The sequence below is a fragment of the Podarcis erhardii genome (genome assembly GCF_964252035.2).
Source record: "Podarcis erhardii genome assembly, chromosome: 10".
NCBI lineage: Eukaryota > Metazoa > Chordata > Lepidosauria > Squamata > Lacertidae > Podarcis > Podarcis erhardii.
The window spans coordinates 30716831-30744481 of record NC_138500.1 but is presented as its reverse complement, the minus strand read 5'-3'; the positions used below and the strand labels follow the sequence as shown (position 1 = coordinate 30744481).

General features: G+C 46.3%; 1 protein-coding gene across 4 annotated transcripts in view; it reads left to right on the top strand.

Moving 5' to 3' along the window:
- The first annotated feature begins 1641 nt into the window (after positions 1–1641).
- The window catches only part of PDGFB (platelet derived growth factor subunit B), a 45292-nt gene continuing 19282 nt past the window's right edge, over positions 1642–27651 (top strand). For 3 of the 4 annotated variants that reach the window (XM_081877681.1, XM_081877680.1, XM_081877679.1), the window contains exons 1-2: positions 1642–1749; positions 14291–15317. In XM_081877681.1, the coding sequence (XP_081733807.1) occupies positions 15228–15317 (90 nt within the window). In that variant the 5' untranslated portion in view covers positions 1642–1749; positions 14291–15227. The remainder of the gene's footprint in view (positions 1750–14290; positions 15318–27651) is intronic. The other variant, XM_081877682.1, reaches the window with a different exon arrangement.

Here is a 27651-nt window from a genome sequence, read left to right as displayed (position 1 = left end):
CAAACTGGGCTCTTCCTTTGCTGCCTGACACCCACCCCGTGCCCCAGCCTCCCTCTTACCACAGGTTTAGACATTATGTGGGATGCGTGTGCTGCTGTGGTCTAAACCACTGAGCCTCTTGGGCTTGCTGATCAGAAGCTTGGCGGTTCAAATCCCCACGACTGGGTGAGCTCCTGTTGCTCTGTCCCAGCTCCTGCCGACCTAGCAGTTTGAAAGCACACCAGTGCAAGTAGATAATTAGGTATCGCTGCTGTGGGAAACAGTGTTTCCATTCTATCTGGTTTCCGTCATGGTGTCCTGTTGCACCACAAGCAGTTTAGTCATGCTGGCCACAGGATCCAGAAATCTGTCTGTGGCAAATGCCGGCTCCCTCGGCCTGAAAAGCGAGATGAGCACCGCACCCCATAGTCGCCTTTGACTGGACTTAATCATCCAGGGGTCCTTTACCTTTTACCTTACACATTATGACCACCATATGAAAATCACATGAAACTGCTCTACGTAGCAAGCAAGCTGTTGATGTGCAATGGCTCATTACATGAATTAGATGATTTCCCCCGTGGCCCAATGTTTGCTCATAACGAGATGCTGAAAATCACCCAGTTTGATATAGATGAATGGCTCACTTGATGGCCAGCCCCCCTGCTGAAACTACCTTGGTTTAATGGTGGCAATTATGATGTATAAAACTGGCCCTAAACGATTCAACGCTGACCCCCAGTACGTGGCGAGAGCTAAAAGTTAAAGGAGCAAGATCAATCATGTTGTGACACTTGAAGCACTAAAAGGCTTGTTACAGCATGAGCCACATGGGATGTGCACATGGGATGTGCACATGAGCCACATGGGATGTTGCATGGGATGTGCAAACAGAGAGTGCTTCAGCCTGCAGAAGTGCACACAAAGGCAGTGCAAAGCCTTCGTGGACCAGAGGCCGTACATGTTGCCAGTGTGGTATAGTGGTTAAGAGCGGTAGACTCGTAATCTGGTGAACCAGGTTCGCGTCTCCGTTCCTCCACATGCAGCTGCTGGGTGACCTTGGGCCAGTCACACTTCTCTGAAGTCTCTCAGCCTCACTCACCTCACAGAGTGTTTGCTGTGGGGGAGGAAGGGAAAGGAGATTGTTAGCTACTTTGAGACTGCTTAGGGTAGTGATAAAGCGGGATATCAAATCCAAACTCTTCTTCTTCTGACATCCCCATGCCCACTGGAGAACAGAAACACAGAATGCAGTGCTGGCTAAGTGAGACCCATGAACGATCCTGGGCCCCCAGCAAATGCACAGGCATCCCTGCGAGCTGGTGGTGAAAACCCTGAAGAACCCCCTGAAAAGTGGGGGGGGGGGGCGAGAAGAACCCTGGAAAGTGACCCCATCAGATGTCGTATGCAAACTGGTGCCTGGTCAAAAATCTGCTTGGGGGGAGGCAGCCTGTTAGTTCCCTTTTACCCGAGTATTTACCTGAGTGCTTGGCGATTTCCAAAATTCAAGAGCAATTTATTTCCCCTCCTTCCTTAGATCCGAGATGCAAGACAGGCCTGGAGTGAAGTGGGGTTCGCTACATGCAAGGATGGATGGATGGTGGTGGGAATGCAATGGGCTTTTGATTTTCACATCTCTTTATTTTACCTCATGAGTCATGTCATCATGTTCTCAGGCGCTGAGTAACTGCCGGGTCTATTTTTACTCTTGTTCAGCAGGCTTCCTTTCCTCAGCGGCTGCTGCGTGAAGAGGTGAAGGACAGGAGAATGGTGAGTTGGGGGAAACAGGCGGGTTATAAGAGATGGGGTTGGGTGGTGGGTGGAAAGGAGGGGGAGCTGAAGGTGTTTCCCACCCTCCTCGAATTAGGGGGGGGGATATGTTTATTATCCTCAAAGAACAGGGTGTGATGTGTTATATGTCATAAATAGACATATATATTGTTATATTGGTGGTAGCATGGAAGAGGGTAGGGGGAGATATTCCTTTTCCAGTGCTATTTGGTACTTTGGAAAAATAAAGAAGGAAAACAGGACACCCCCCCCTCCATCAAAACAGGAAAGAGGTATGGAGGGGGGAGAAGGGGGGGTGTACCCATCATCAAATGCTCCTCCCGGCGCAGGAAAAGAGTTCCATAATGTCCTGAAGCCAGAGAGAGAGAGAAATGAATGGAATGATGTGCATGTGTGTCTTCGTACAGGGGAAGGGTTTTTAATCCCCAGCTCATAAAAATACACAGGCATCAGCGCACATCAGCTCACCCCACACCCCTCCAGTGACAGCCTTAATTTCCCCTATGCTTTCACTTAGGAAGGAGACTTACGAAGCAATCCTGCGTTCCAGTTTTGTCGAAGGGTGGTGGGGAAATACGTTACTGTTTTGCCCGTTGAATGACCGCCATCTCCTATGCATGCTCAGCTTGGAAAAGAAGGGGGAAATGCACCACTAACTCCCCCCCCCCAAGGGCACAGAAAGAGCAGGCACCCCCACCTTGAAACACCGCCAAAGCCCGCCATCAGGCCAAGGGGACACACCCCCTGCATGCCATGGCATCACAAAACAATGCCCCCACTCTGTCACCTCCATAATGATCTTCCGACCACTGAAGACGACCAATTGGGTTGAAACGCATGTGGTCTTCAACACATTTTGTTATCTGTTGTCATATAATTATTTTGGTCAGGCTTTGATTCAAATAACAAGTCAATTTTTTTTCTTGTATCATCTTTGTAATTTTATCTGTTTTGACCACATTTCTATTTTTGCTTTGGATTGTAAAGCTGTACTTTGTTTTCCTATAATATTTAGAAGTTTTGGGTTGGTTTTTTTTAAAAAAAGAAACTTTCAAAAATTCCTAGCCGATTTAATTTTGGAGTCTGGCTTTGCAGGTTGGGGTCAACATATCCTGTTTTGATCATTCTGCCAGAGTGATAGGCAAACCTACAGGCTTTATCTGTTGTGCTGCTGGCAGTTCTGCAGGAGTCACAGGGCTGTCACCTAACCTGATGTCCTGTGTCCCCCCCCCTCAGCTGGAATAACTTGAATATTATTTCCTTAGGTTGCAACGCTATACACACCTATCTGGAAGTCTCAATAGACTTAATAGGGCTTACCTCTGAGCAGCTATTCATAAGACTGCATAGTAAGGCAGAAGAGTCAAGTTGACCCATCATGGATCAGGTGCTCCTTAGAGAACTCTTCAGCCATCCAAGGGGTCTAGTAATCAAAGCTGCTAAAGAGTGCACCTTTTCATTACTTCCAATGCATTCCAATGATAAAGCAGGGATTCTCATCCACTTTAGTTACTGTATGCAACCAGAGGGTGGTATTTCTAGGTCAATAAATGCAGAGTTCGGAGGTGTGCCAACTCTGCTGGTGGCATGTCATGCACTCAGGTCCTGCTTTTGGGCTTTCCATAGGCATCTGGTCAGCCAGTGATAACAGGAAGCTGGGCTAGATAGGTCATTGGCCAGGGCTCTTCCCATGTTCTTCTGCAGCAAATCTCCACCTAGGTGGCATCTTGCTCAGTAGCTTTATAATCCTTTGATACCTGTAAAGACTGAGCTCAAAAGTCTTTTTTATGCTTCCAGTTCCTAGAATTCAGCATAGTCTATTCAAATACAAAGCACCCTTTAATTCTCTAATCCACTATGTCAACACGCCCCTGCTTTATGCCTAAAATGCTGCCTTTGGGCTACAATTTCCCAAACACGGTCACCCTGGCCTAGGCTAATGGAGCAATCATTTCCATGAAAAATGGTTTGCCATGCATCATTTGGGTATAATTCTTGCAACAATCCTGCAATTCTTCATATGTTGCAAAGGGAGGTGGGAGCTGAAGCTGTAAGAGATTGGCTTGCCTATACAGCCACCTAATGAGTTTATTACAGAAGGGAGTTTCAAAACAGCAGGATCTTCCTGATTTGTAGATCAGTCTCTTAGCCACTCTGCTATAATGGCACTCTATGAGCCATAGATGTGGAACCGTAGGACTTGCTCCCAAAGCCACTGGAAGAACCCACCTAGACTAAGCCAAAGGCCTACCTAGTCTAAGGTTACCAGATTTTTTTTCAAAGAATCTGGGGACACTTTTTTAAAAAAAAGAGGAAAAAAAGTTATTTTAAAAAATATTAAGAAGTAATATCTTCTATTCTGTGGTCTCCTCTGTCGCACGGCCTTCCTCTGGGCCCGGCCTGCTCTCTTGGAGCGCTAGCCACCGTGGAGTAGGCTCGGGTCGGGCCTGGGCTTGGCCATGTGTCCTTGCCCTCCCAGTGCCCTCCTACTTCTCTTCCTCAGCGGCGGCAGCATCATGGCAAGGTCAGGGCTCCCCTCTTTTTTCTCCTTCCTCTTTCTCTCTGTTCCTTCTCCTCCTCCTCTCCTCCTTCTCCCTACGTTGGCTCCGGGGTTTTCCTGGCCCTGGAGAGCTGCTGGGCAGTTGGCTGGGTGGCCGGGCGCTCTTGCTCCCGGCTCAATTTAGGTCACGGGTGTGTGTGTCAGCAGTTGCCCCAGTTGACGCTCCGGGCGTCCCCGGTTCCCCCTCGGCAGTGGAGGCAGCAGTCTCAGCAGCCCGTAGCCAGCCTGGTAGTGCAGTTGGCTCTGGCTGGCTTCAGGAGCTGCTCATTGCCATGGCACCCGCCATTTTGCCTCGCCAGAAGTCCCCATATCATGTTTCTTGTGCCGTTGAACCAATCACGCAACATTCATTCCCTACTAATAAATCCACAACACTTAAAATATAAATCCGGGGACATTAAATGAAATCTGGGGACATTCCGGGGACCGAATTTGTCTGGGGACAGATTTGTGAATCCAGGGACTGTCCCTGGAAAACGGGTACATCGGGTAACCATAACCTAGTCTAGCATCCTGTTTCACACAGTGTTCAAACCGCTGACCTCCAGTCCCTCCCTTGATGCCTTATGAGACATCAAGTAGCTCAAACAAAGCATGCAAGCCAACCTCTATGGATTTCTTAAATTTTACTTTCTGGCAGAGGAGCTGTGGTTCTCTCCTAATTGAAAGGCAGAGGAAGCCACTGCAGCTTATGGTGCCATTAGCTTCAAAAAGAGGATTAGGCTTTAAAATGGATGGCTTTAAAAGAGAAGACAAATTCAAGGAGGATAAGGATATCAACAAGCCACACAATGGCTATGTTCTACCTCCACCTTCAGAGCCGGTATGTCTCGGAATCCCAGCTGCTGGGAATCACAGGTAGGCAGTGTGCTGTTGTGCTGATGTCCTGCTTGCAGGTTTCCCATGGGCATCTGGTTGGCCATTGTGAGAAGAGGATGCAGTAGGACTGCATTCATAAGAACTGGCTTTATAGCAAGGTACTCAAACAGCCATTCACGCTCAAGCAAGCTCCTCTTTCTCCGCCTCATCTCTCAATCTGCAATACATGGATATAGCCCTCCGTATGTTGTTGGACCCCAGCTCCCAGTAGCCCCAGTCAACAGGGCCAATGGCCTGAGGAGATGGAGTCGCAGTCCAACCGCATCTAGAGAGCCCCAGGTTCCCCACCCCCATTGTAATGATTACTGAGGCACTGAATGTAAAGCAGCAGCATTAAAAACAAACACACTAAGTACAGTAAATGCTCTGCATGGTAGGAAACACGCTCTGCACACAAGTTCAAGCAGCTTGAAGTATTCACTTTTAGTTTGGAGAAAAAATAGGTCAAAACAAGCATGCAAGAACATTTTAAGCTGTCAATGAAAACCAACCTTAGTTGGAGAATGATGATGGGCAAGAACCAAGCGAGTGTCCAGTGGTTTGGTGCCAATTCTCCTGGTTCGGTGAGGATAATGTATGTGAGTGGGGAGGTCTGGGAACCTCCTTGCATAGTGTCTATCCATGTCATTTGCACACTTAAGAACAACTCAAGTTGATGTTTTGGTCTCAATAACCCTGCAAAATAGGAGATGGTGAAAGGCACTGACCTGCCTAAGGACACCCAATGAGATGGCAGCTGAGCAACCTTATCCAAATCTGGTCTGGAACCCTTCTAAAGATTTCTCAGGGAAAGACAATCCGTTCCCTTCCCATGTTAAATAAATAGTTACTGAAATCCTTAAAAGCCTTTGAATATTATTTACTTCTGGCCTCATCCAGTGCTATAGGTGGATAGTCTTGTTTCCAAACATCCTTTTCCTCATTGTCTGAAAAATCAGTAAGAATCAGCTTCTCTACAGCCATGCTTCTAAAAATTCCTCTCAGCATCATCCACGTGTAAATAAATAACCTTCTTCCCATCTCAGCTCCCACGTAATTAAACCGGATTTGGAGAAGACAGTGTGCCAAGGGCTCAAAAACGTAACCTGAGATTTCCTATATTCTTGTGTCACAAGTGCCACTTTTAAATTTGTCCTGGTAGGGCTATTAGCACCTTTTACAGTACAAGTAATGTAGCCACTATGATTTGGCCCAAAAAATTACCAAATGAACAAAATATACCAATTGTACATACATGTGAAAGGCATATTGCCTTGACTTTCAGCTACATGCGTCAATGGAACGTCCAAGGAATCACACAGTGGATTATTAAAATATATACAATATCAGTGCTATTTTCTGGGGGTATGCAGGGGTACTCATACCCCTAGATAATTAGTGAATCTTTGTACTTTTGTACATTTACTGTATTCATTTTTCCCATTGTGAACTATAAAATGGTGATTTTCTTGAGTCAAAATGAGAGTATCCCTAAACATTTTTTTAGAAAAAAAGCACTGCACAATATACTACGTTTCTTTCAGAATGCACAAAGCAGTATACAGTAATAATAAAAAATAAAATCTATAATAAAAACATCAAAGTCCACAGGTTTATTTTTCAAAGTCCATATAAAAAGAATTGGCGTGTACACTCATTTTTACATTCCTCAAAACTGTAATTTAATTTTATCATGCCTTTTCTGTAAAATATATAATCAACACTGCTTACAGAAAACCAGCCAGTAAACATGTAATAAAACAATACAATACAAACAGCATTACTAAAATCTCCAAAAAGAAAACACCTACCATAGTTGCTCCAACAGGCATTCAAATTTAATATTGTTTCTTCTCAGCTCTAATCTGTAAAGTACGTTTCAGATCCAGAGACCCTGTTATACCAGTGTTAAAAGATACATAAAAGCTTCTTCAGACTATCAGTATTTTGCTGGAGGAATTCACGCATGTATTCAAAATTTAAGTTTCCACATTTAAAGTGGATTAAGGTGCTCCATTTCCCTAGTGAAACAAAACCACTTTTTTAAACAACACACAGGCTTTTTGAGTTTTGGAAATTATGGGGAAATGAATTGAAAAGTGTGGGGTGAATGAATACAGTGGTACCTTGGTTCCCGAAGGGTTTAGTTGTCAAATAAATCGGCTCCCGAATGCCGCAAACCCAGAAGCAAGTGTTCCAGTTTGCGAACATTTTTCAGAAGCCGAATGTGCAACGCGACTTCAGATTGAGTGCAGGAAGCTCCTGCAGCCAATCGGAAGTTGTGCCTTGGTTTTCAAATGGTTTCGGGAGTCGAACGGACTCCCAGAACGGATTAAATTCGAGAACCAAGGTACTACTGTAATGGTAAGTGACAAGCAGATCAGGACACCTATGTCAGAGGCAATATCTGGTGGGTAGAATACTGTTGCACTAATGTCCAGCTTGCAGACTGTCCACAGGCATTTGGTTGGCCACTGTGAGAACTTGTGTTCTTACAGAAGAATGTTCATTGTCGTAAACCTGACTTACAAACAAATAAGAACAAATGCTCAATAAAGACTGGATATAATATAACTGGCTATAATGCAAATTTTGGTGAGAGATATACATGTTTTGTAAATCATTGCCACATGAATTTGGGATATAACCGGCTCCAGAGACATTTATTCTGGCAATTCATGATTTATGTAAATTCTATGGATTATGATTTATTTGGAAAATAAAATATAATGATGATCTTAAAAAAACAAAGACCAGACATAACCTAACCTGCACATAAGCTTTCTGCAAATATATTGGGATGAATGCTGAACAAACAGGTCGTCTAGAGGGGCCTGGAGGGCTGCAATCTGTGTAGTTTGGCCTTCAGAACTTGTTAGGAAAGTTCGATTGAGATTTCTTTCCTAACAAGTATGCTAAGGACTGCAGCTAAGGATTCCCTAGCAATCCTCCTCTCCCAAGCTGGGTTAACTTGTCAAAAGGTGACAATGAGCAGGACAGAATGATAGAATCAAGAGCTGGATGGTCTTATCCCACAAGAGGACTTGGTGGATTAGGTACCTCTTCAAATAATCCAGTTGGGGGATCTTAATGACAGCAGGGTTAAGACTTATCAAGGCCTTGGAGAGCCACAGCTAGTCAGAATAGGCAGCACTGGGCTGGATGGACCAGTGGTCTGACTCCATGAAAGTTGGCTTCATGTGTTCAAAGAAAAAGCACTCATCAACCCTTATCCCCTCTAGCCTTTCCCAAGCATCTAAGAACACAAGAAAAGCCTGCTGATCAGGCCAATGGCCCATCTAGTCCAGTGGGGAACCAGCAAGCAAGATGGTCAGATCACTTCCTGGTGCAACTGGACTTCTCCGCGACCCTTCCCCTCTGCAGGGAGGTGGGACCAATTCGGATGGTCCGCCCCCGCCACTTAATGGATCCAAATGGTTTCCAGAGAGTGGTAGGGGATGCTTTATCCCATGTTGATGGCCTTTCAGCTGATTCCCTGGTGGCCCGCTGGAATGCGGAGTTAACCAGGGCTATCGACTGTCTGGCTCCGAAGCGCCCTCTCCGATTGCATGGAGCCCGGACAGCTCCATGGTTTTCTTCGGAGCTGAGGGCGATGAAACAATCGCTGAGACGGCTAGAGCGTCGGTGGCAAAAAACTCACTCTGAATCTGACCGGACACAGGTTAGAGCTCATCGTCGAGCCTACCAAGTGGCGATAGCGACGGCGAAGAAGACTTTCTTCACCGCCTCTATTGCATCTGCAGAAAATAGTAGCAGGAGACTCTTTCAGGTGGTTCGTAATTTAACGGAACCACCTTTACCACCGGGGCCTTGTAAAGACCCCAAGATCTCCTGCAACGATTTTGCAAAGTTTTTTGCAGATAAAATCACTCATATTCAGAAGGAGCTAGACACCACCGTGGGAGCAGGGCTGGGGCGGGAGAGTGCTAGAGCTCTATCTGGTCAAGTTGCATGGAATCAATTTCAATCCGTTACCCCCGAGGATGTGGACAGGCTGCTTGGACGCGTGAAACCAACCACCTGTCTCCTGGATCCTTGCCCATCCTGGCTAATAAAAGCAAGCCGGGAAGGGCTGGGCGATGGGCTCTGCGGGGTGGTGAATGCTTCCCTCTGTGAGGGAACATTCCCAGATCTGCTGAAAGAGGCGGTCATTAAACCGCTTCTTAAAAAACCATCTTTAGACCCGGCCAGTATGGCCAACTATCGCCCAGTCTCAAATCTTCCATTCTTGGGCAAGGTGACTGAGCGCGTGGTTGCTGAACAACTCCAGGCACGCCTGGAGGATGCGGACCATTTGGATCCCTTCCAATCGGGATTCAGGCCTCATCATGGGCCTGAAACTGCCTTGGTCGCGCTGGTTGATGATCTCCGGCGAGCTAGGGACAAAGGTGAGAGTTGTTTCCTAGTTCTGCTGGATCTCTCAGCGGCCTTTGATACAATCGACCATAACATCCTTCTGGACCGTCTAGAGGGGCTGGGAGCCAGGGGCACTGTTATACAGTGGTTTCGCTCCTTCCTCCTGGGCCGTGTTCAGAAAGTGGTGGTGGGGGATGAGTGTTCAGACCCCTGGGCCCTCACTTGTGGGGTGCCTCAGGGTTCCGTCCTCTCCCCCATGCTTTTTAACATCTATATGAAGCCGCTGGGAGAGATCATCAGGGGGTTTGGACTGGGTGTCCATCAATATGCAGATGATACCCAGCTCTACCTCTCTTTCAAATCAGAACCAGTGAAGGCGGTGAAGGTGAGTGCCTGGAGGCGGTTGGAGGATGGATGGTGGCTAATGGATTGAGGTTGAATCCTGACAAGACAGAAGTACTGTTTTTGGGGGACAGGGGGCGGGCTGGTATGGAGGACTCCTTGGTCCTGAATAGGGTAACTGTGCCCCTGAAGGACCAGGTGCGCAGCCTGGGAGTCATTTTGGACTCACAGCTGTCCATGGAGGCGCAGGTCAATTCTGTATCCAGGGCAGCTGTCTACCAACTCCACCTGGTACGCAGGCTGAGACCCTACCTGCCCGCGGACTGTCTCGCCAGAGTGGTGCATGCTCTGATTATCTCCCACTTGGACTACTGCAATGCGATCTACGTGGGGCTACCTTTGAGGGTGACTCGGAAACTACAACTAATCCAGAATGCGGCAGCTAGACTGGTGACTGGGGGCGGCCGCCGAGACCACATAACACCGGTCTTGAAAGACCTACATTGGCTCCCAGTACGTTTCCGAGCACAATTCAAAGTGCTGGTGTTGACCTTTAAAGCCCTAAACGGCCTCGGCCCAGTATACCTGAAGGAGCGTCTCCACCCCCATCGTTCTGCCCGGACGCTGAGGTCCAGCGCCGAGGGCCTTCTGGCGGTTCCCTCATTGCGAGAAGCAAAGCTACAGGGAACCAGGCAGAGGGCCTTCTCGGTAGTGGCGCCTGCCCTGTGGAATGCCCTCCCATCAGATGTCAAAGCGATAAATAACTACCTGACATTCAGAAGACATCTTAAGGCAGCCCTGTTCAGGGAAGTTTTTAATCTGTGATATTTTAGTGTATTTTTTGTTTTTATGGAAGCCGCCCAGAGTGGCTAGGGAAAACCCAGCCAGATGGGCGGGGTACAAATAATAAATTATTATTATTATTATTATTATTATTATTATTATTATTATTTAGGCACAAGAGCCCTCTTCCTGCCTGTGGTTTCCCACAACTGGTATTCAGTAGCATTGCTGCCTCCAACTGTGGAGGCAGAACATAGCCTTGAAGGCTAGTAGCCATAAATAGCCCTCTCCTCCATGAATTTGGCCAACCCTCTTTTAAGTCCATCGCTGTCTCCTGTCACTTCTTCATTTTCTTGTGACATAGTTCTCCAGCACGACTAGGAACACAGGAAGCGACCTTGCACTGAGCCACATCATTGGACCATTGAGCCGAGCATTTGTCTACATCGGCTGGCAGTAGTTCTCCAGGGTTTCAGGCAGGAGTCTCTCTAGGTCTCCCTGGGTATTGAACCTGGGACCTTCTTTATGCAACAGCAAGTGCTGCACTGCTGAGCCATGGCTCTGTTAGATAATTCATATAAAAGAGGGCCTGGGGATGCATGTATCCAGTTCAGCTAGGCATGGTAATGTAAATCTTTGAATCCTGAGGCTGTACTGGATTACGTGGAATCACAATGGAGCCTTTAAGGAAATGAATGGCTAAGCCAGTCTGCCAGACAATGGCAGAGCCTCAGGGGATGCCTTGATGGGTCTTGGGGCACCACACAGATAGCAGACTCAATGTTCTGACTGTAATGAAATTCTGGTCTTGGTGGTTGAGTGCCTGTCACAGCTGATACAGAGGCAGGCTGTCAGCTTTAGCATGAGATGTCTGTGCTCTGCTTAATTTTTGCACTGTAAAGTATTTCTAAATCCCAGAGGTATAAAGCTGAAATTAGACCATGCTCTATAATCCAACATGTGTCTGACTATATCTCTGTGACAGAAAAAGAGAATGAGGTAGCTGTGTCATTCTATAACATGTGTGAGCTGTCTGGATAGGGTACGTGTGGGCTTTTCTGGCTAAGAGGATGTTGGTACATCTATATAGCTTTATGGTGCTTTCATTTAAAACAGAACTGAGGAGGCACTCTTGGACTAAACTCCCCCCAACCCTCCTTGCAACCACCACATAACCCATTTCCTCCCAGCAAAAAATACTTCCTTCTTGAATCCTTGATTACATCAACCCCAACAGGGGTGAAGAAATGATAGCAGTGAAATGACTCAAGGGACAAAGGGAAGTGTGGGAGCAACCCCTACGCTTACAGTGAGGTTTCCTCAAAGCAAGGGCAGCTGTAATCATGACCCCTTGTCTCCTGCACCTGTGTCAAGATAGCATCTTACCCAACTTTTTCTGCAAAAAAGCACTCAAACACTAAGGCTGTGCACACACTCCTGGTTACTCTGCACCCAGTGCGCTCCAGTTGCTGGTTTCTGAAGCCATGTGCACAGACTTGAGCCCCAATCCACATCAATCCTGTAGTGTCTTGAGAAATACTGCTTTCTGATGCACCCCCCCCCCCAGGTTTGATTCAGTTTGAAAACATAAGCCATTTGTAGACATCCACACACCCCCTCTACTCACTGGTGTGCACAGACAGCGACTTGGAAACTCATCCAATCGTACTGTTCCATATGATGATGTGGAAATGTGATTTAAAGCACGGAGGGCAGGGGTAATGACTTCACTGTGTTTTGAGCCAGTAATGTGTACACAACTCAACACCAGGGCAAAGGATCGCCCCAAAGAGCCACAAGGTGGCTTTACATCAGGAATGGAGAACTTGTGGCCAGGAGTGAGGGGTGTTGTGGTCAAACATCTGGAGCACCACAGGTTCCCCATCACTCAGTCTCATGGGCCATTTGTGCAAAGCCTAGAAAACTTCTGCAAGGCAAGGCATGTTAAAGACTCAAGAGGTGGTCCTCAGAAGGGGGGGAATGGCAGGGCAAGGAATGATTCTGCTTTAAAAGAGAAATGAAGTGGCTGGCAGCAACCACCACAGATGCATGCGGCTTCCAACTGATCCCCTGCAGCACTGACACTGTGCCCCTCCCCAGCTGCAGGATCCTTTGTGTGTTTGTGTCTATGGATGCACAACATAGTGCAAATTCCACATATGGGACGTGCACTAGACCACCCCTGAAATGGCAATAACCTGCAGGAAACCCCTGGCTCAGTCAGAAGCTATGTGATTGCATTTGCTCAAGTGTGCTGAGCCGGGGGTGGCTGAACATGCAGAAAGTGTTCAGACTAGTGCCTCTGACTGTGGGTGATCTACATCTGATTTCGCCACTGCATATTCTTCTTCTGTCTTTCCAATGTCCTTACTCTCCTTGACCTTAATCAGCCTTTGACCTTCCCACTCTGAATTCCTACCTTGATCACCTAATGTAGGCATTGCACTGTAATCATGGAAGTTATGTGTAGATGAGGTCTGTTCTGAAAACAACTGTTTTCAAACAGGTGTCAGAAAATAGCCATCACCACTCTAGGTCTCACATGCGGTGGGGCCACAGCTCAATGGGGCACCTACAGTTAGTATGTGGAAGGTCCCAGTTCAATCAAAGGCACGTCTGGGTGGAAAAATCTAGACGAGCACTTTAGGCAACCTGTTGGGGGCTGCATTTCCTTGTGGGGTCATCTCTTGGTGGAAAGGACCAGACCTGCCCCATAATCTCTTTCTTGTGTGCTCACAAATACCATCACTTCAGCCTTTCCTGTGGGCAAGGATTCTAAACAGTAGGGCTAGGAAAGACCTTTGCTTGAGAAGCAACTGCCAATCAGAGCACAGAATGCTCAGCTAGATGGACCAATGGTCTGACTCAGTAAAAAGGCAACTTCATTTGCCTGAGACGCAGGATTAGCAGAGCAGGGTCTTGAAGCTTTGCCAAATGGGGTATAGATTTAAAGAGGTGTGACTGGTACGACTTTTCTATACATGGATACACAACTAGAGTAGAGAAAATATAACGTTAAACATGCCCTGGTTTAAGTGGGGGAAATGGTGTTATTATTTCAAAATAAAATGATGACTCTGTCTTGCTCTCACCCATTAACTAATTGCCCCTACTTCCCTCAGCAAATATCTGCTGGCTCAACTTTCCAAAGCTTGGATGTTTATTACATTGTGGAAATTACTATGCAACAAACTGCCTTCCAGCACTGAAAGTAATGCCAAGTGCCAACCTTTGCAGGGATCTTGTTGTAACAACTTTTAAAGATTTCTTTGGCTCTCTTCTCCATTAGTATGCAGATCAAAGATATTAAAAATTCACTCTTCCTTCAGAACCACTGAGGTGGCAGGGCTGAAAGAACACAAATTAATCTTGTCTTTTTTAAAAAAAGTAGCAGCTTCAAGAGAGAATACTAGGTGCCAAGAGCATTTAACACAACCATGTTCTGATGAGAGCTACCCACCCTCTCTTAATCACAATTTTCCCAGGTCAGATTCATCTCTTTGAAAACAACGGTGTTCTACATTTGCTGTGTTTGTTATTGAAGATCTTTTAAAAATCTGGAGTGCTGAATTTCTACACCCCTCTCTCTTTGATTCACAGCCAAGAGAGGAGTTCCTGCAAGACCCGTCTCCACCCCTTTCTTGCTCTTCTCTTATAAAAGAAGGAACAACTGAACTGCTAGCACCTTATTTTCTCACAGGCTGAAATCCAGATTCATGCTAGCTCTCTCCCTGGTGCTGTCTCTCCTCCCACCAGAGCTTACCTTTTTCTTTCTTGCTGCAACAAGAATACAAGAGATCAGCAGCAGCAATTCCAGTCTGGAGACTTAGCAAGACTTAACACACACAGAGAGGCTGCTTCTCCAGAGCTATTTCTTCACCTGTCTGCAAACATAACAACTCAAGCCTCAAACTCTCACCAGACCAAAGCTACCAATGCTCTTTGGAAAGAAGCCTCCAGCAGAAATTTAACAGCGAAGAAGCGATTCAAACCGAAGGGAGCGGGAACTGTTTCAAGAAGTCAAACAAGAAAGAATGAGGGAAGTTTTTAAGCTTTCGAAGCTTAGAAGATTTTGAAGGAATACTGCAAATAATTTTGCTTTTGCCAGCAGACACTTTTGTCCTTAAAAAAAGACCCTGAGTTCATGCAGACTGCCAAATCAAGGGAAATGTTGAGAGACTTCTCGTAGAAAAGTTATGGGGTATGCAAGAGACCAACTCTGGAAGCGCAAGTTTTGATGGGGACATTTCCCCCATTTTATTCCTTCTACGTTCATACCTATGCTTTCTCTCCCCTAAGGAGGAGGCAGAAAGGTAACAAGTAATTATTTTTTTCCTCAGAGCCTTTCAGAGATATCTTACCTAAGTAAGAGTGCATGTTATTTTTTTGGAGAACAAACATTTGCACAGGAGAAATGAGAAAGCGCAGGACCCCCTGTGTATGATACCACAGACTGTATCCCTTTCTCACCTCTGTGCCTGAACTCTAGGAACCTTATTTCTTTTCTTTTCTTAAAAAACAACCCACCTCTCCTTCAATGTGTCTGGAACTTCTGGGAATTGGAGTCGGCATGAATTTCGGAGTGCTCTTCGTGTGTTTCTGCTACCTGCCACTCGTCGGCAGCGAGGTGAGTAATTTATTGTATTTCCTTAAGAAATGAGAAAGGAACACCTACCTGGTGAACTTCAGACTTGTGATAAGTGTGTGAAAGCAAATGAGGGAGAACACTCTGCATAGGTGATTATCAGCAATGTATGTGTACAAAAGTGTTTAACACATGGAGGGGTTCCCCCCCCCCCAAGATCAACTTCCTTTTACTTGAAAGAAAGCCTCATTGGAAGAAATCCTATTTGCTAAGAAATACTTTGTTGAAAGCAATGTTTAGGATTACAGCATTGCAGCACAATACTATGCCTGTTTACCTGAAAGTTCCCACAAATTCAGTTTGATATATGCCTCAGCAGATGTGAATTAAATTGCAGCCTTAATCTAATCAGTAGACAAACAGAAAGTGTATTATTGAAGGAGGCTTGTGGGTTTCATTCCATGCAAACTTTTAATTACTTGAGCAACCTGCTTGAAAAGCTAACTTGCTCTTCACTGCCTTCCTTCTGGTGTTTAGGTTTTGTAGAGCCCTGATTATGCAGACCAAATCTTCAGATTATCCCGTTCATTCTATGTCCCAACACTGATATTACCATGTAAGATAACACACATCTATAAATACTTATCATCGTTCCAATGTTTTGATAGTCCCTCCAATAGTTTTCGGGAGTAAGAGTTCTTATTTGCAGTGCACTGTACCAGCCCCTCTGCCTTGGTGGCTCATGAATTGGCATCTTAGGGATTTTTACAGGCTCCTCAAAGGTAAAGCAGCTCTTCCACAAAGAAGCCATATCAGATTGCCCCAGAGGATCAGTGAGATAGGCCTTTGATGAAATCAGGCATTTCTACCTGGGAATTCTGCCCAGGTACCTGCTGCTGCAATGAGGGTGGGAAAGTCTCTGGTAGTTTATAGGAGTCTGCAGAATATTATCATACTGCCTGGGGGAGTCAGACTGAATTGGAAAGCGCAGAGAATTTCTCTCTCTCCCAGGATAAGAGGTCAGACCAAAGGGAGTTGGATATTGCAGTTTTGGCTGGCAGCTGAATTCCAACTGGGGTTTACTAGCGGAGGGCACGGTTTTCCAGCTGTTCCAAGTTGGAAACTGCCGCAGGAGGGATCCTGTATCAGTTCCAAAGAAATGCCCAAGAGGAAAGAGAGGGAATGCAGAGACTTGAGCTAGGGAGCGGTTCTTAAAGGGCCAGTGCTGCTTTATTTCATTTTCACTTTGAAGAGACGCCTACCAGATCTACATTCCATGCATTGGACAATGCAGAACAAACACCAGCTTTACACCAGGTGGGACCCCAAGTCCTTTGTTTTGAGGGCCACCACCTGGAGGTGGTGTATGGCTCATTTAGCACTGGTTAGTTCTCTCACAACCCGGACAGCTCAAGAGAGAAAAGGGCTTCGATTTTCTCAACAGTTTCACCCTCCGGGATAAATGGCAAAGTGAGGTTTCCGGTTGTGAATACAAAAGAACCCGGCGCGGTAAAATATTCCAGGTTAATTAATGCAGGGCACAAGGCTGTTGTGATCTCAAGCATGCGCTCGTTAGTCAACCTACCGAGGTAACTTAAGGTCCTTGTTTTAGCGAGCATGTGCAGAGTAATATATCCAGAGGGGTCTGGAAACACGCAGCAGGTTGTTAGGGGAATGCATCGCTTGCCGGGAGGCAGGACTGCTTCGATCTGGAGCCGGAGAAGGAAAACAGCAGGAACTCGGAGCAGGGGGCGTCCTAATCCTGCAGTCATGTTATTTGCAGAGGAAGCCGGAGCATGGCACAGGCAAGCATCAGCAAACTCGACGCGGTTCCACGCCGCCCTTTCCAAATAGGAAGCAGGAAAGGGGGGGTCAAAAGGGTTAGGGGGGTCATACCAGGGCTTAACTTGTGCCAAGGCTCACCAGCTGAGGAAAGCAGCGCCTGAGAGCTTCCGGAAAAAAACAAAACACCAGAAAACAAAAGCAGCTCTGAGCATGGGCAGAGTTGCCTTCCCCCCTAAGCCACCACGGCGCGCCTCTTCGTTTCAGGGCTGCAGCCTCAGCTTCCCAACCCCAGATGGGCTTGGCTTATCAGCGCCGCTCATTTTATATTTTAAGTAAATAACATGAAGTGCCTGCTCCTCTGGAGGGGGTGGGGGAGGAGTGTGGCGTTTGGGAGCCAAGGCTTGGGAAGCAGCCAAGCCTCAGGTTGTTGTGCCCACAAACCTGCGCGAAGAATTCTCCTTTTGTTCTCTCTGGGAGAGCGCGCGAGGGAGGGAGGGAGGGAGGAGGCGCGTCACGCGCTCCCCCCCCCCCCGCCGTCCGGGCCTGCCAATCCCGCCCCGAGGGGGTCGCGAGAAGAAGGGGGATCAGGAGCGCGCGCCGGCAGCTCACCTTGGTCTGAGGAGGGCGGCGCGCGCCCCGCTCCTGCTAGGCCAGGCTCCTTTGCGCTTTCCCGACCCAAAGCAACACGCCGCGGGAGGGGAAGGGCTTTCCCTGCACGAGGAGGTCTTCGCAAGGCAACGGTAGCCGGGGCGGCCCGCCGTGTGTCCTGCACGCTCCTTGCTCTCCCGCTGCCCTCGGCTCGAAGGCGTTTTGTTGCCTGAGGCCAGTGGGGCTGGTGCTATCCTGAGTCCAGCTAGGCCTTTTGCACAGACCTCACAGGAGCGCGGTATTGACCTTCGGAGGTGCACGGTTTTATACATTTTGGTTTGCATGTTATAAGTTGCGAATAATATCTGACTTTTCTATTTTGACATCTCCTTGTGACATTGCAGTTAGCATTTTCTGGGGGGTTTACGTGTGGAAGTGGTTAGGCTTGCCCGGCAATTGCCTGAGGTGGCACAGCAAAGTGACACAGATAGGCACCCGTATTATACTCAAGAAGGGGAAATGCCCCAACAGCATTTCTTAGGATAAAGCAAGCAAGCAATAATAACTAACTAGGTATTTCCTTCCTTTTCATGACACCGAAAAGGTAGAGTCCTCTGTGGAATGGTAGGGGTGAGCCTGCCTCACCTTGCTCTCCTGCTGCTTGTGGGTGTGTTCATTTTTGCTTTTCAGGCAGATCTGGGTGGTTTTTAGTTCTTTCCCTACCCCACCAAAGAAGCTCCAGCACTCCAACAGTGTCATGGAAGAAATTCAACTGGTGAAGCTTTTCTCAGCTTGAAAGTGCAGGGGTAGGAAAAGGTTCTACCTGGCAAGATGGTTTTGCCTGTGGTGCATCTGCAAAAATAAATGGAGGCCAGTACTGGAGAGAGTTTGGTTTGGATTTGAGAAGGTTTGAGTTCAAATTTGAGAAGGTCTAAGTTAAGTTCCCGTTGAGCCATGATGTTCTTTTAAGTGACCTTGGGCTAGTCAGTATTTATCCTCGTCACAAAGTAGCAGCAAGGGTGAACTCCATGTATCCTGGCTTGAACTCCAGTGAGGAAGGATGGTATATTAATAAGTCAATCTTCACACACCTACACAGTGCTTCAGCATTATTGCACTGGTATAGTTATACCTGTAACTCCAGGGAAGTATCCCTGCAGTAAGAGTGGCTTCAAGTTTACAGCCCCAACCTACAGCATCTCTTTGTACACCCATCATAAACATTGGTTTAGTGCAGTATATTTTATTTTGTTGTAATTACATTTTAAAAAATGATATAATATACTACACCAAAATTGCAATTCTGACCACACTTAGAAAGGAAGAGCTCCATTGGGTTCCATGGAAGAGCTCCATTGGGTTCCATGGAATAGGATTGGGTTTTAAGCTACCTTATTTTCTTCGTTAGAATGTTAGCTTTCCTTTGTATCCTACCGATGAAGAGATGATGTAGTTTAGACAATTCTATAGTACAGGCAACAACCAATTTATGCACCCGAACCTGGAAGTGACTTTAAAAATGGCCCTAGAAGAGTCCCAAAAGGGCACGAAAACAGCACCTAGCAATCCCACCCCAGGAGCCCTTGCACCAATTGTTGAGACCTGGGGAGAGCTGGTGTTTCAGCAAGGAGGTTTGGAGGGAGCGATTGTGGTGAAATTTGGTGTCTGATAAGTGCTACTGTTTTTTTAAAGGGGTTTTCAAGGGTTTCTAGAAGTTTAGAGGGTGCTTGCTGGTTTCCCCCCATGGTGTTTCAAATATACCAATTTCACTTAAATGTGCAGTGCCTTGGAACATAACTCCTGCATAAATGGAGAGTTGCCTTTATACTTTTTTCCTCAAACCATGCAGAGATCTGCTTCTCAGGCTTGGGGATTGTCTGCTGTAAACCAGGCTACTTCTTGCAGTCTACTTTCATCTCAGGTTATAGATATCAAAGTGCATGACATGTACATGTTGCATTATCAGTGAACTATGGTGGATATAAATTCTCCTTTAAAAAAATGTGAGCTGAGGCCAGTTCCTATTGCATATATTCCAAAGAGTTCTGTATCTGAATACAAACATAATAAGTGCTATTCATTTATTTGCTTTATAGGTTGGTATCTAAGTAAAAATGTCCAGGTTAGTTAATGGCAAGAGATAATTTGTCCCACTGTGGCTAAAGAGTAATGGGAAGAATAAACCTTTCAAATGTTGCCTCCCCTTTTTATGCCAATACATATACTACTGTTGTTTACAATCACTGTGTGAACCATTCATTAAGCTTCATGGCTATTCCCGTCCTATTCAAGCAAACATGTATGAACTGACAAAACACCTGCAAGCGAACACCACGAATATATTGTCTTTAAGCATCCAAAAGTATGCAGGATGGTTAATGAAGGCAAGTAAAGGCACAGTCTCTGCCCCTGAGGAGCATGCAGTTGTCATTGAAACATGGTATAGCAATGAATACACCAACAGAATGGGGTTTGCTATGGAGCAGAATAAGTCTTTGAGACATCATCAGTACACCATTGACACTGTAAGCTTGCATAGTGTGATGCACACTCACTTCAAGGGTTCACCTAAATTAAGGCGAGACATGGATCTCTGAGCAACCCATAGACATGCCTGCAGGTAATCTTCAGGGAGAACACATTTGCTCAGACACACAAATTGTGGTCTCCTTTAGAGGAAGATGTGGGATATAAATTTAATAAAACAATTTGTACACAAGTCAGCTTCTTGGAGCAGAGATAGCCACAGTTGCTTCAATCATGTGACAAGAGCTCAAATATCTTCAGATCTGTTTCACATTATTTCCAAATGCACAATTGATATATACATGATCTAGGATTGGTTTGACCACCACCATATCTGAATGACTCAAAAGCTGTCCTCTAAATTAAACAAATGGCAGCCTTCCACAACTTAGTGTCCTCTAAGTTGTTGGACAATGACTCCCATTATCCCTGAACTTTACCATGCTCTCTAGGGAAACAGGAGTCCAACAAAATATGTAGGGCACCAGGTTAGCTCCATCTACACGGTAAAGTTGGGTTGCTGCGTCATAGACTTACTTGGAGAAGTCCATGAAGTGAACTTGCACAGAACCAAGTGCGTGCTGCAGGCCCCATTCCCTTGCTGTCCTCATCTGGAGCGTTACTATCACAGAACAACTTTACATTATTTCAGCTTCTCTGCATGTCCTGCAATCTACCACACTTCTTTTGCAAGCTATCCTGGGGCAGCACATTGGTTGTAGAGCCCCAACACGGCACCTCTCCTTTCCCAATGTAGCTCAATTCCCATCCATTCACTCATCAGCCAATTATTTCTGTGACACCTTAGCCACCCACATTCCCTACTTTTTTATTTGACTCAGTGCTCTGCAGGGAATAGTGGGGTAGAGAACATTTTTCAGCCTGAAGGCCACATTTTCTCATGGGCAACCTTCTTGGAGGTGCATGTCAGTGGTGGCTGTGGCAACAAATTATTATTATTATTAGCCTGCCCATCTGCCTGGGCTGCCCCAGCCACTCTGGGCAGCTTCGAACATAATAAAAAACACAGTAAAATGTTGAACATTAAAAACTTCCCCATATAGAAATGACTTTGGAGAGTTGTGTAGTTGTTAATCTGTTTGCATTTGATGTGAGGGCATTGCCCGGGTTGGGTGCCACTACTGAGAAGGCCCTCTGCCTAGTTTCCTGTGACTCTTAGCTCTGTACAGTAGGCTACAATCCAGTCATGCAAAAGTCAGAGGTATCTGCATCCAGGCAAGCAAGGGGTATGATTACAGTTCAAAGACACATTCCAGCCAAGCAAAAGAACTGGAGGAAGATGCAGTGAAAGGCTAGTGAAAGGTGTGGTCAAATAGCAAGGCCTGGAGGGCTGCAGTTGACCCCAGACCAGAGGTTCCCCACTCCTGGTGTACTGGGACTAGGTCTGTGCCAGCTCAGTGTTGTTCAGTTTTGGATGTTTTCCTCCACTCCCTTGCACTGGGCTCAATAAATCCTAAGAACACACCCTATTTTTGCATCTATGGCACAAACAGCAACTGACAATCCTGCAAAGATAGGAGGGGATGCAAAAATCTTTAGAATTTACCCAGTGACTCCTCAGTAGGAGTCTGTTGGGATAGATTCAAGTGAGTTAGTGGATGTGGGAAAGCCCCTCTCTTTAAAACTCCCACCAAAGTGATACAAATCTTCCTTCTTCATTAGAGTCAGCCCCCATGTGATGGAAAGGGAGTGAGTGGGTGTGAAGCCTTCCTTCCCCTAGCTGTCCCATTGTTATCCGGGCCATAAAGGGAAGCGGTTGGAGATGTGGGCTGCACTGCGGTTGTATAGACACAGCCGGTTGTATTTCTTCCCAAAGCAGTAAACATTTGTCTTTCCTTGATGGATCATGTAATCTAGGATTGAAAGGAAACGTGTCCCCGTGCCATTTGGCCCAATCCTACTTGGCGTACTCATCCCCCGGCACGTACAGGCACATGCTCGCACATACGCATTGTCACTTGGATCTGGGATTAGGTTGCAGAAATTCCATCCCCTGACAAGACATGTATCCCCTTGCAGAGGACAGCACCTGCCTGCTAGGAAATCCCTGTATGCTAGAGGAGCAGACAAAGTACCAGAGCAATTAAGAGTGTGTGAAGGTTGCTCAGATGAGGCGGCACCCGAAAAAGCAAAGCAGAGTGTACGTGTGTCTTCCTCTGTCTTCCTCTCCATCAGCTGATGTGTGGGACTAGGAGAGAATGACGTTTCTAGGACTCACCAAAAGTGCATCATGTTGATGGGGGAAATCCAGTTTGCATTTATCTGAAGACCTGCCATTGTATGAAGGATAGCTGGGAGTAAAGGTCCTCTGGTTATCTTGGTTGGTGAGGACCGAGGGTTAAAATGTCAAAGGTGAACCAAGAGAGAAAGAAAATCCAAACAAAAGAATTCTTATTTTACAAGGCCATCGTCAAAATGGCATTTCTCTTCATGAAGAACAGACTTCTTCAGAGAGAGGATTTCACTGACATATGAAAGGGAGATAGTTTGCCAGGTTCGCAGAGGTGACCACCCATTGCTGGGTGTGGCAACAGAAGGGTTAAAAGGCATTTTCCCCAAATGCGGAAGCCATGGCCTTTGGGGGTTAAGTCATCTTGTGTATCTCTTGCTAGGTTCTGCTGGGACTCGTTGATGTTACTCCATGCTGAGGAATGTCACGGTGCTTCCCCACCACCACCCCAAGCACAATTTTGAGAAATAACATCTTCAAAAAAAGTTAAAAAGCTGCTTTGCTCTTCCAGTCCTCCAGGTGTGCAGAATGCACCCCACCCTGGTATAGCACAGAGCTGCAGCAGTTAATCACTTGTAAGGCACAGGTTTCCAAAAGCTCGGCTGAGACCTTGTGGGTGGGCTGTCAGGTTGGCAAAAGTGAGGGTATCAACCTGGCATTGCCTGGATCACATTTTCCAGATTGTCAGTTTAGGGTTCCCCCTCCCACTCACTTCACGCTATCATTTTGTTTCCTATGAGGAAAGGAAATGTTTTGGCTTAAACTGAATCCACTCCTTTCCAAAATATAGCAGGAAGATATAGTAGCTCAAGGGACAGGTTGAACTACAAAGCTGGGAGCTTGGATCTGTTTAGAGGTGAACTAAACTGCCTTAAGGAAGGAGAGGAGCCAATGCCAAGAGGGCATGTATGGCTTTTGTCTCTCTTTCAGTTCCTTAATGAGGTGGGCCAGGAGGAGTTCCTTGAATTGCTCTTGTTTCATGGAACAAAAGAAACAAACTGGGAGCAAGGGAAGGTGTTAGAGCTTTTCCCGGCAGTTTGCAAACCAGAAGGCATCCTTTTCAATCTCATCTTCCATGACACTGGCCTGACACTCTAGATACTCAGAATGACTTTTCAAATAAATCAGAACACAGAAATGCGCTTGGTGTTCCTCTCTGAGCCTTGAGAAGTTCTTCCTTCTGCTACCACCCCCAGACTCCAGTTTCGCAATCTTTGTTTCCTTGGGGCCATGATGTCAGGATGAAATATATTTCCGGCCGGAACCTCAGAATAACCACGAGGAACTACTGAGCTGAAATGGGGCTGCTATGGGGAACGTTGTAGAGCTGCATAGCTCATGCCTGCCTTTTTTCATGGGAACTTCCCAGGACTTTGCAGCACTCCCACATTCATATGGATTTGGCAAAAAGGTGTGGCTCCTAAGCCTTCCCTTGATCACAGTCTATTATATCATGCCTGCAGGGTACTAAACTAGCTGCCTGTTCCATTCCTACCTTCACAGACTTCATTATATATGGTCCATGACACTAAAAATGTCAAGGATGGGGGGAAAAGTGATTCTGTGCTGGCCCTACTATTTGACGGAATGAAGCAGCTGCCTTGGGCAGCTGATTTCGGATGTCATGAAAAGGCAGCAAATTTAATGTATAATTGTTTTATTTTACTGACAGGAAGGGAGATGCTTGGAAGATTTTTTGCCTTGAGTGCCAAAATATTTTGGGTGGCCTTGGGTACTAGTCACCTTGGGGGGGGGGCGGACTACTCTTAAGGTTAAAAGGCCAGTAGATGTTGTAGAACAGAAGCGGTTGAAATAATCCAAAACTATGTGACTCTTTTAGAACTTGGGAAACCAAGATAATCTCTGATTATGATTTTAGATAGGACTGAATTGCACAGATTAGTTGGCAACAAAGAGGGAAGGAAAATAGTCCAAATTTGGAACTTAGCTGCTAAGCAGTCCAAAAGTGCATGGCTCCAGAGTCCTCTTGAGAAACAGAAGGGAATATGTAATGTGTCCCCTGTGATTGGCAGACATTGCAAACTTTGGGATTGGCCTGGATAAAGATCAATACTAAGAGTCTGGCCTGCTGTAAGGGCCGGTCTTGCCATGAAGGAGGGTGAAGTGATCTACTTCTGGTAAGCACCATTGTCAAGGGTTGCAGAGGCAGCTCAGTGGTACAGCATTTGTTTTGCATGCAGAAGGTCTAAGGTCCAGTCCCAAACAGCTCCAGGTAGGACCAGGAAAAACACTTCAGATGCACTCCTAAAACTTCCTGTGCCACTGTTCTCTTTTGCTAGGTGAGGTGATGCAGGCAGCAGCAGGCACACGGTTGCTGAATTTAAGGAGGCTGATGAATGGTGCTGGCAATGGGAAAGCAGAATGGCAGCCATCAGTGCTGGCCAGTGTCTCTGGCAGGCTTCAAGGGAAACAGATATGCTTTGGGAGGGAGCAGTGAATAGAAGATGTGGGCCGGTAAAAGTATAGGCAGCATAATTCTAGGCAGGCCCATGGTTGTTGTTTTTTAAGGGAAGGAAAGAGGCAGAAGAGCTGAATTTGGAGTCTTGTTAGGGGGTGGCTTAGGGCCAAGCACTGGGGTGGAAGGGAGAGGGAGAAAGGAGAGATAGATGAAGGCAGGAACTGGTGTCCAAATGGTGCAGTAAGACTTTTCAAAGTGTTGCCTTCAGCATGGCTTGGGGCATGTAGGCTTTGCTTCAGGCAGCAGAATGGCTTGGACCAGCACTGCCTGATGCTCTAACCAGGGCAGCAGAATAGAAACCCTCTTTCAAGACTTCATCCCTGGCTCAAATGCTCAGATCAAGAAGTTTACTGCAGGGACTACCTTGGGTTGTAGAACACACGCTCCGCATCTGGTTCCTGGCATTGTCTTCTGTCCAGCCCAGCCCTCACAAGCAAAGTCCATGAGCCGCTGTTGAAAAAGTGTGTGTGTGTGCTCTTGTACTGGCTGTGTGGCTGCTGCCTTGTGACTAGCGACCATAATAAGGCTGTGCCTGCCAGTACATACTGTCCACTGGGGAAACCATAAGAAGGGAAGGCAAGGCAGACAAAGAGATATAAAAATCGCTGGGCTAGGAATTTGCAGCCTTGCAGCAATGCAAGGCCAGCCCTGAGGCACTTGATAGCCAGCCAGGCAAGAGTCTTCTTTGATCCACAGAGCAGTTAAAAGGAGATCATTAACCTGTTCTGGGCATATACCTTTCCAAAAGCAGAGAAGAAAGGTAACTCCAGCTATCCTGATTGGCTCATGGACAGGCTCTGCCTCCTTGTTGCCATTCCACCTTTCTCCCAGCTAATTCACAGACTCATGTGCATGAGTGGATTGTTCATTGTTTGCACTGGGCACCTTTCCTTATCAGGCTTATGAATGTCTGCTTGTCTGGAACCTGTATGTATAATTGCCTGCCCACAGCGCCTCTTCTAAACTGGGCTCTGTGACATCAGCTTACTGGGACAGTTTGAAATAAACCAGTTTCCTGTTGATAAGTGTAGAAAGCAGTAAAAGAAGCACCTTAATTCACACGTGGAGCCCTTCTGTGCAGACGCACACTCTTGCAGCCCAATCCGAATCATGTTTACTGGGAGAGTACACCTGAGCTCAATGGTACTTTTTGCTAAACAAGTGTTCATAGAGCTTCAGCCTTCAGAACTGATCCAAAGAGAGAATAAAGAGTCTTTGTGGCCCAAGCCCCTCTGTGAGACAGAGGATAATGTACTTTACAAGCTGGGTGTGTTGACATGCTTTGGTCCTACTGATAACATCTCTGACAAGAAAAACTTGGCACCTAAACCCACCTCTCTGAACAGGGAGTGGAGCTCTAATTCATGTAATCAGTTCTTTTGCATGTTGGCCTCTCATGATCTTCTTTTGCAATTCCTCCAGCAGAGCTTTGATCCATAAACATCCATCCAATTTTCCTTCCTCCCCTCTTCTCACAGGAGCATATTGCACTTCTCAGTAGCCCTTCAGCATTTGCTCATGTCTCGGAGGTTCCCGAGTTTAAAATAAAGTTCTATATTCCATGTATTGAGTATCAGGAAGTGCCAGAGTCATCCAAGTAATTGCTCTATTAAGTCACAACTGCTTTTCCTGGCAGGTGCAACACTTTCTACATGTTTCTGTTTATCTCTTTTCCTGGTTAAGCACACCAATACAGTTCTTGGGGTGTTGAGAGCAGGATGTGCAGTATTTCACCACGACATCACTCATGCTATTTCCCCCAGCTACTGATTCCGGAGGGAGATGTGTGTTCTCTGGACATATCTGCCCCACTGCCAACTGGCTTAACAGTTATTCCCTTTCCCCTGGGGAATCTTAGGAACTGTGGGCTTTTCCACAGGACCAGAGATTTCCTACAGAAAATTCTCAGTACCTTACTCCCTGGGTTCTTTTGTGGGAAGCCATGATGGTTTACCTTGCTTGTAAGTGAGGGCTGGTGCTTCATTACCATGATCCTCCTGAAGATATAGATAACACAAACAAACCCACAAATATGCTGCAAATTGTCCGACTTACTAGCATAATCCAAAAAATATATACATGTTCATTATCTCTTCATCATTACAAAACTTCCTAGTCCTAGGGTCAAAATATCTCCTAAGTTGTTCAGGCAGTGGTCGTCCCCCATAACCTTGTGTGTCAGCCTGCCATATACTTGTTGTTTTGTGTGTGTGTGGTGTCATTTTTCATGGTTGTGTGGGGATTTGATCCCTGATCTCCCAGGCCCTAGTTCAACACTCTGCTAGGTAAATAAAAGGTAAGTGACCCTTGGACGGTTAAGTCCAGTCAAAGGCGACTATGGGGTGCGGCGCTCATATTGCTTTTCAGTCCGAGGGAGCTGGTGTTTGTCCACAGACAGCTTTCTGGGTCATGTGGCCAGCATGACTAAACCGCTTCTGGTGCAATGGGACACTGCAGCAGAAACCTGAGCGCACGGAAGCGTCGTTTACCTTCCTGCTGCAACAGTACCTATTTATCTACTTGCACTGGTGTGCTTTCAAACTGCTACACCACACTGGTTTTGATAGTATCTCAATAGTACCTGATCCTTTTTCAAACTCATTGCTTTTTTAAAAAGTTCCCTTTTCTGGAGCGTCTGCTGTCACTGTTGACCAAAAGACCCCTGATCGCACTGAAAAGAGGGAAACCTCTCACCCACCCTTCCAGTTAATGTGAACCCCTTAACATACTTTTGTTGCACCTTAAAG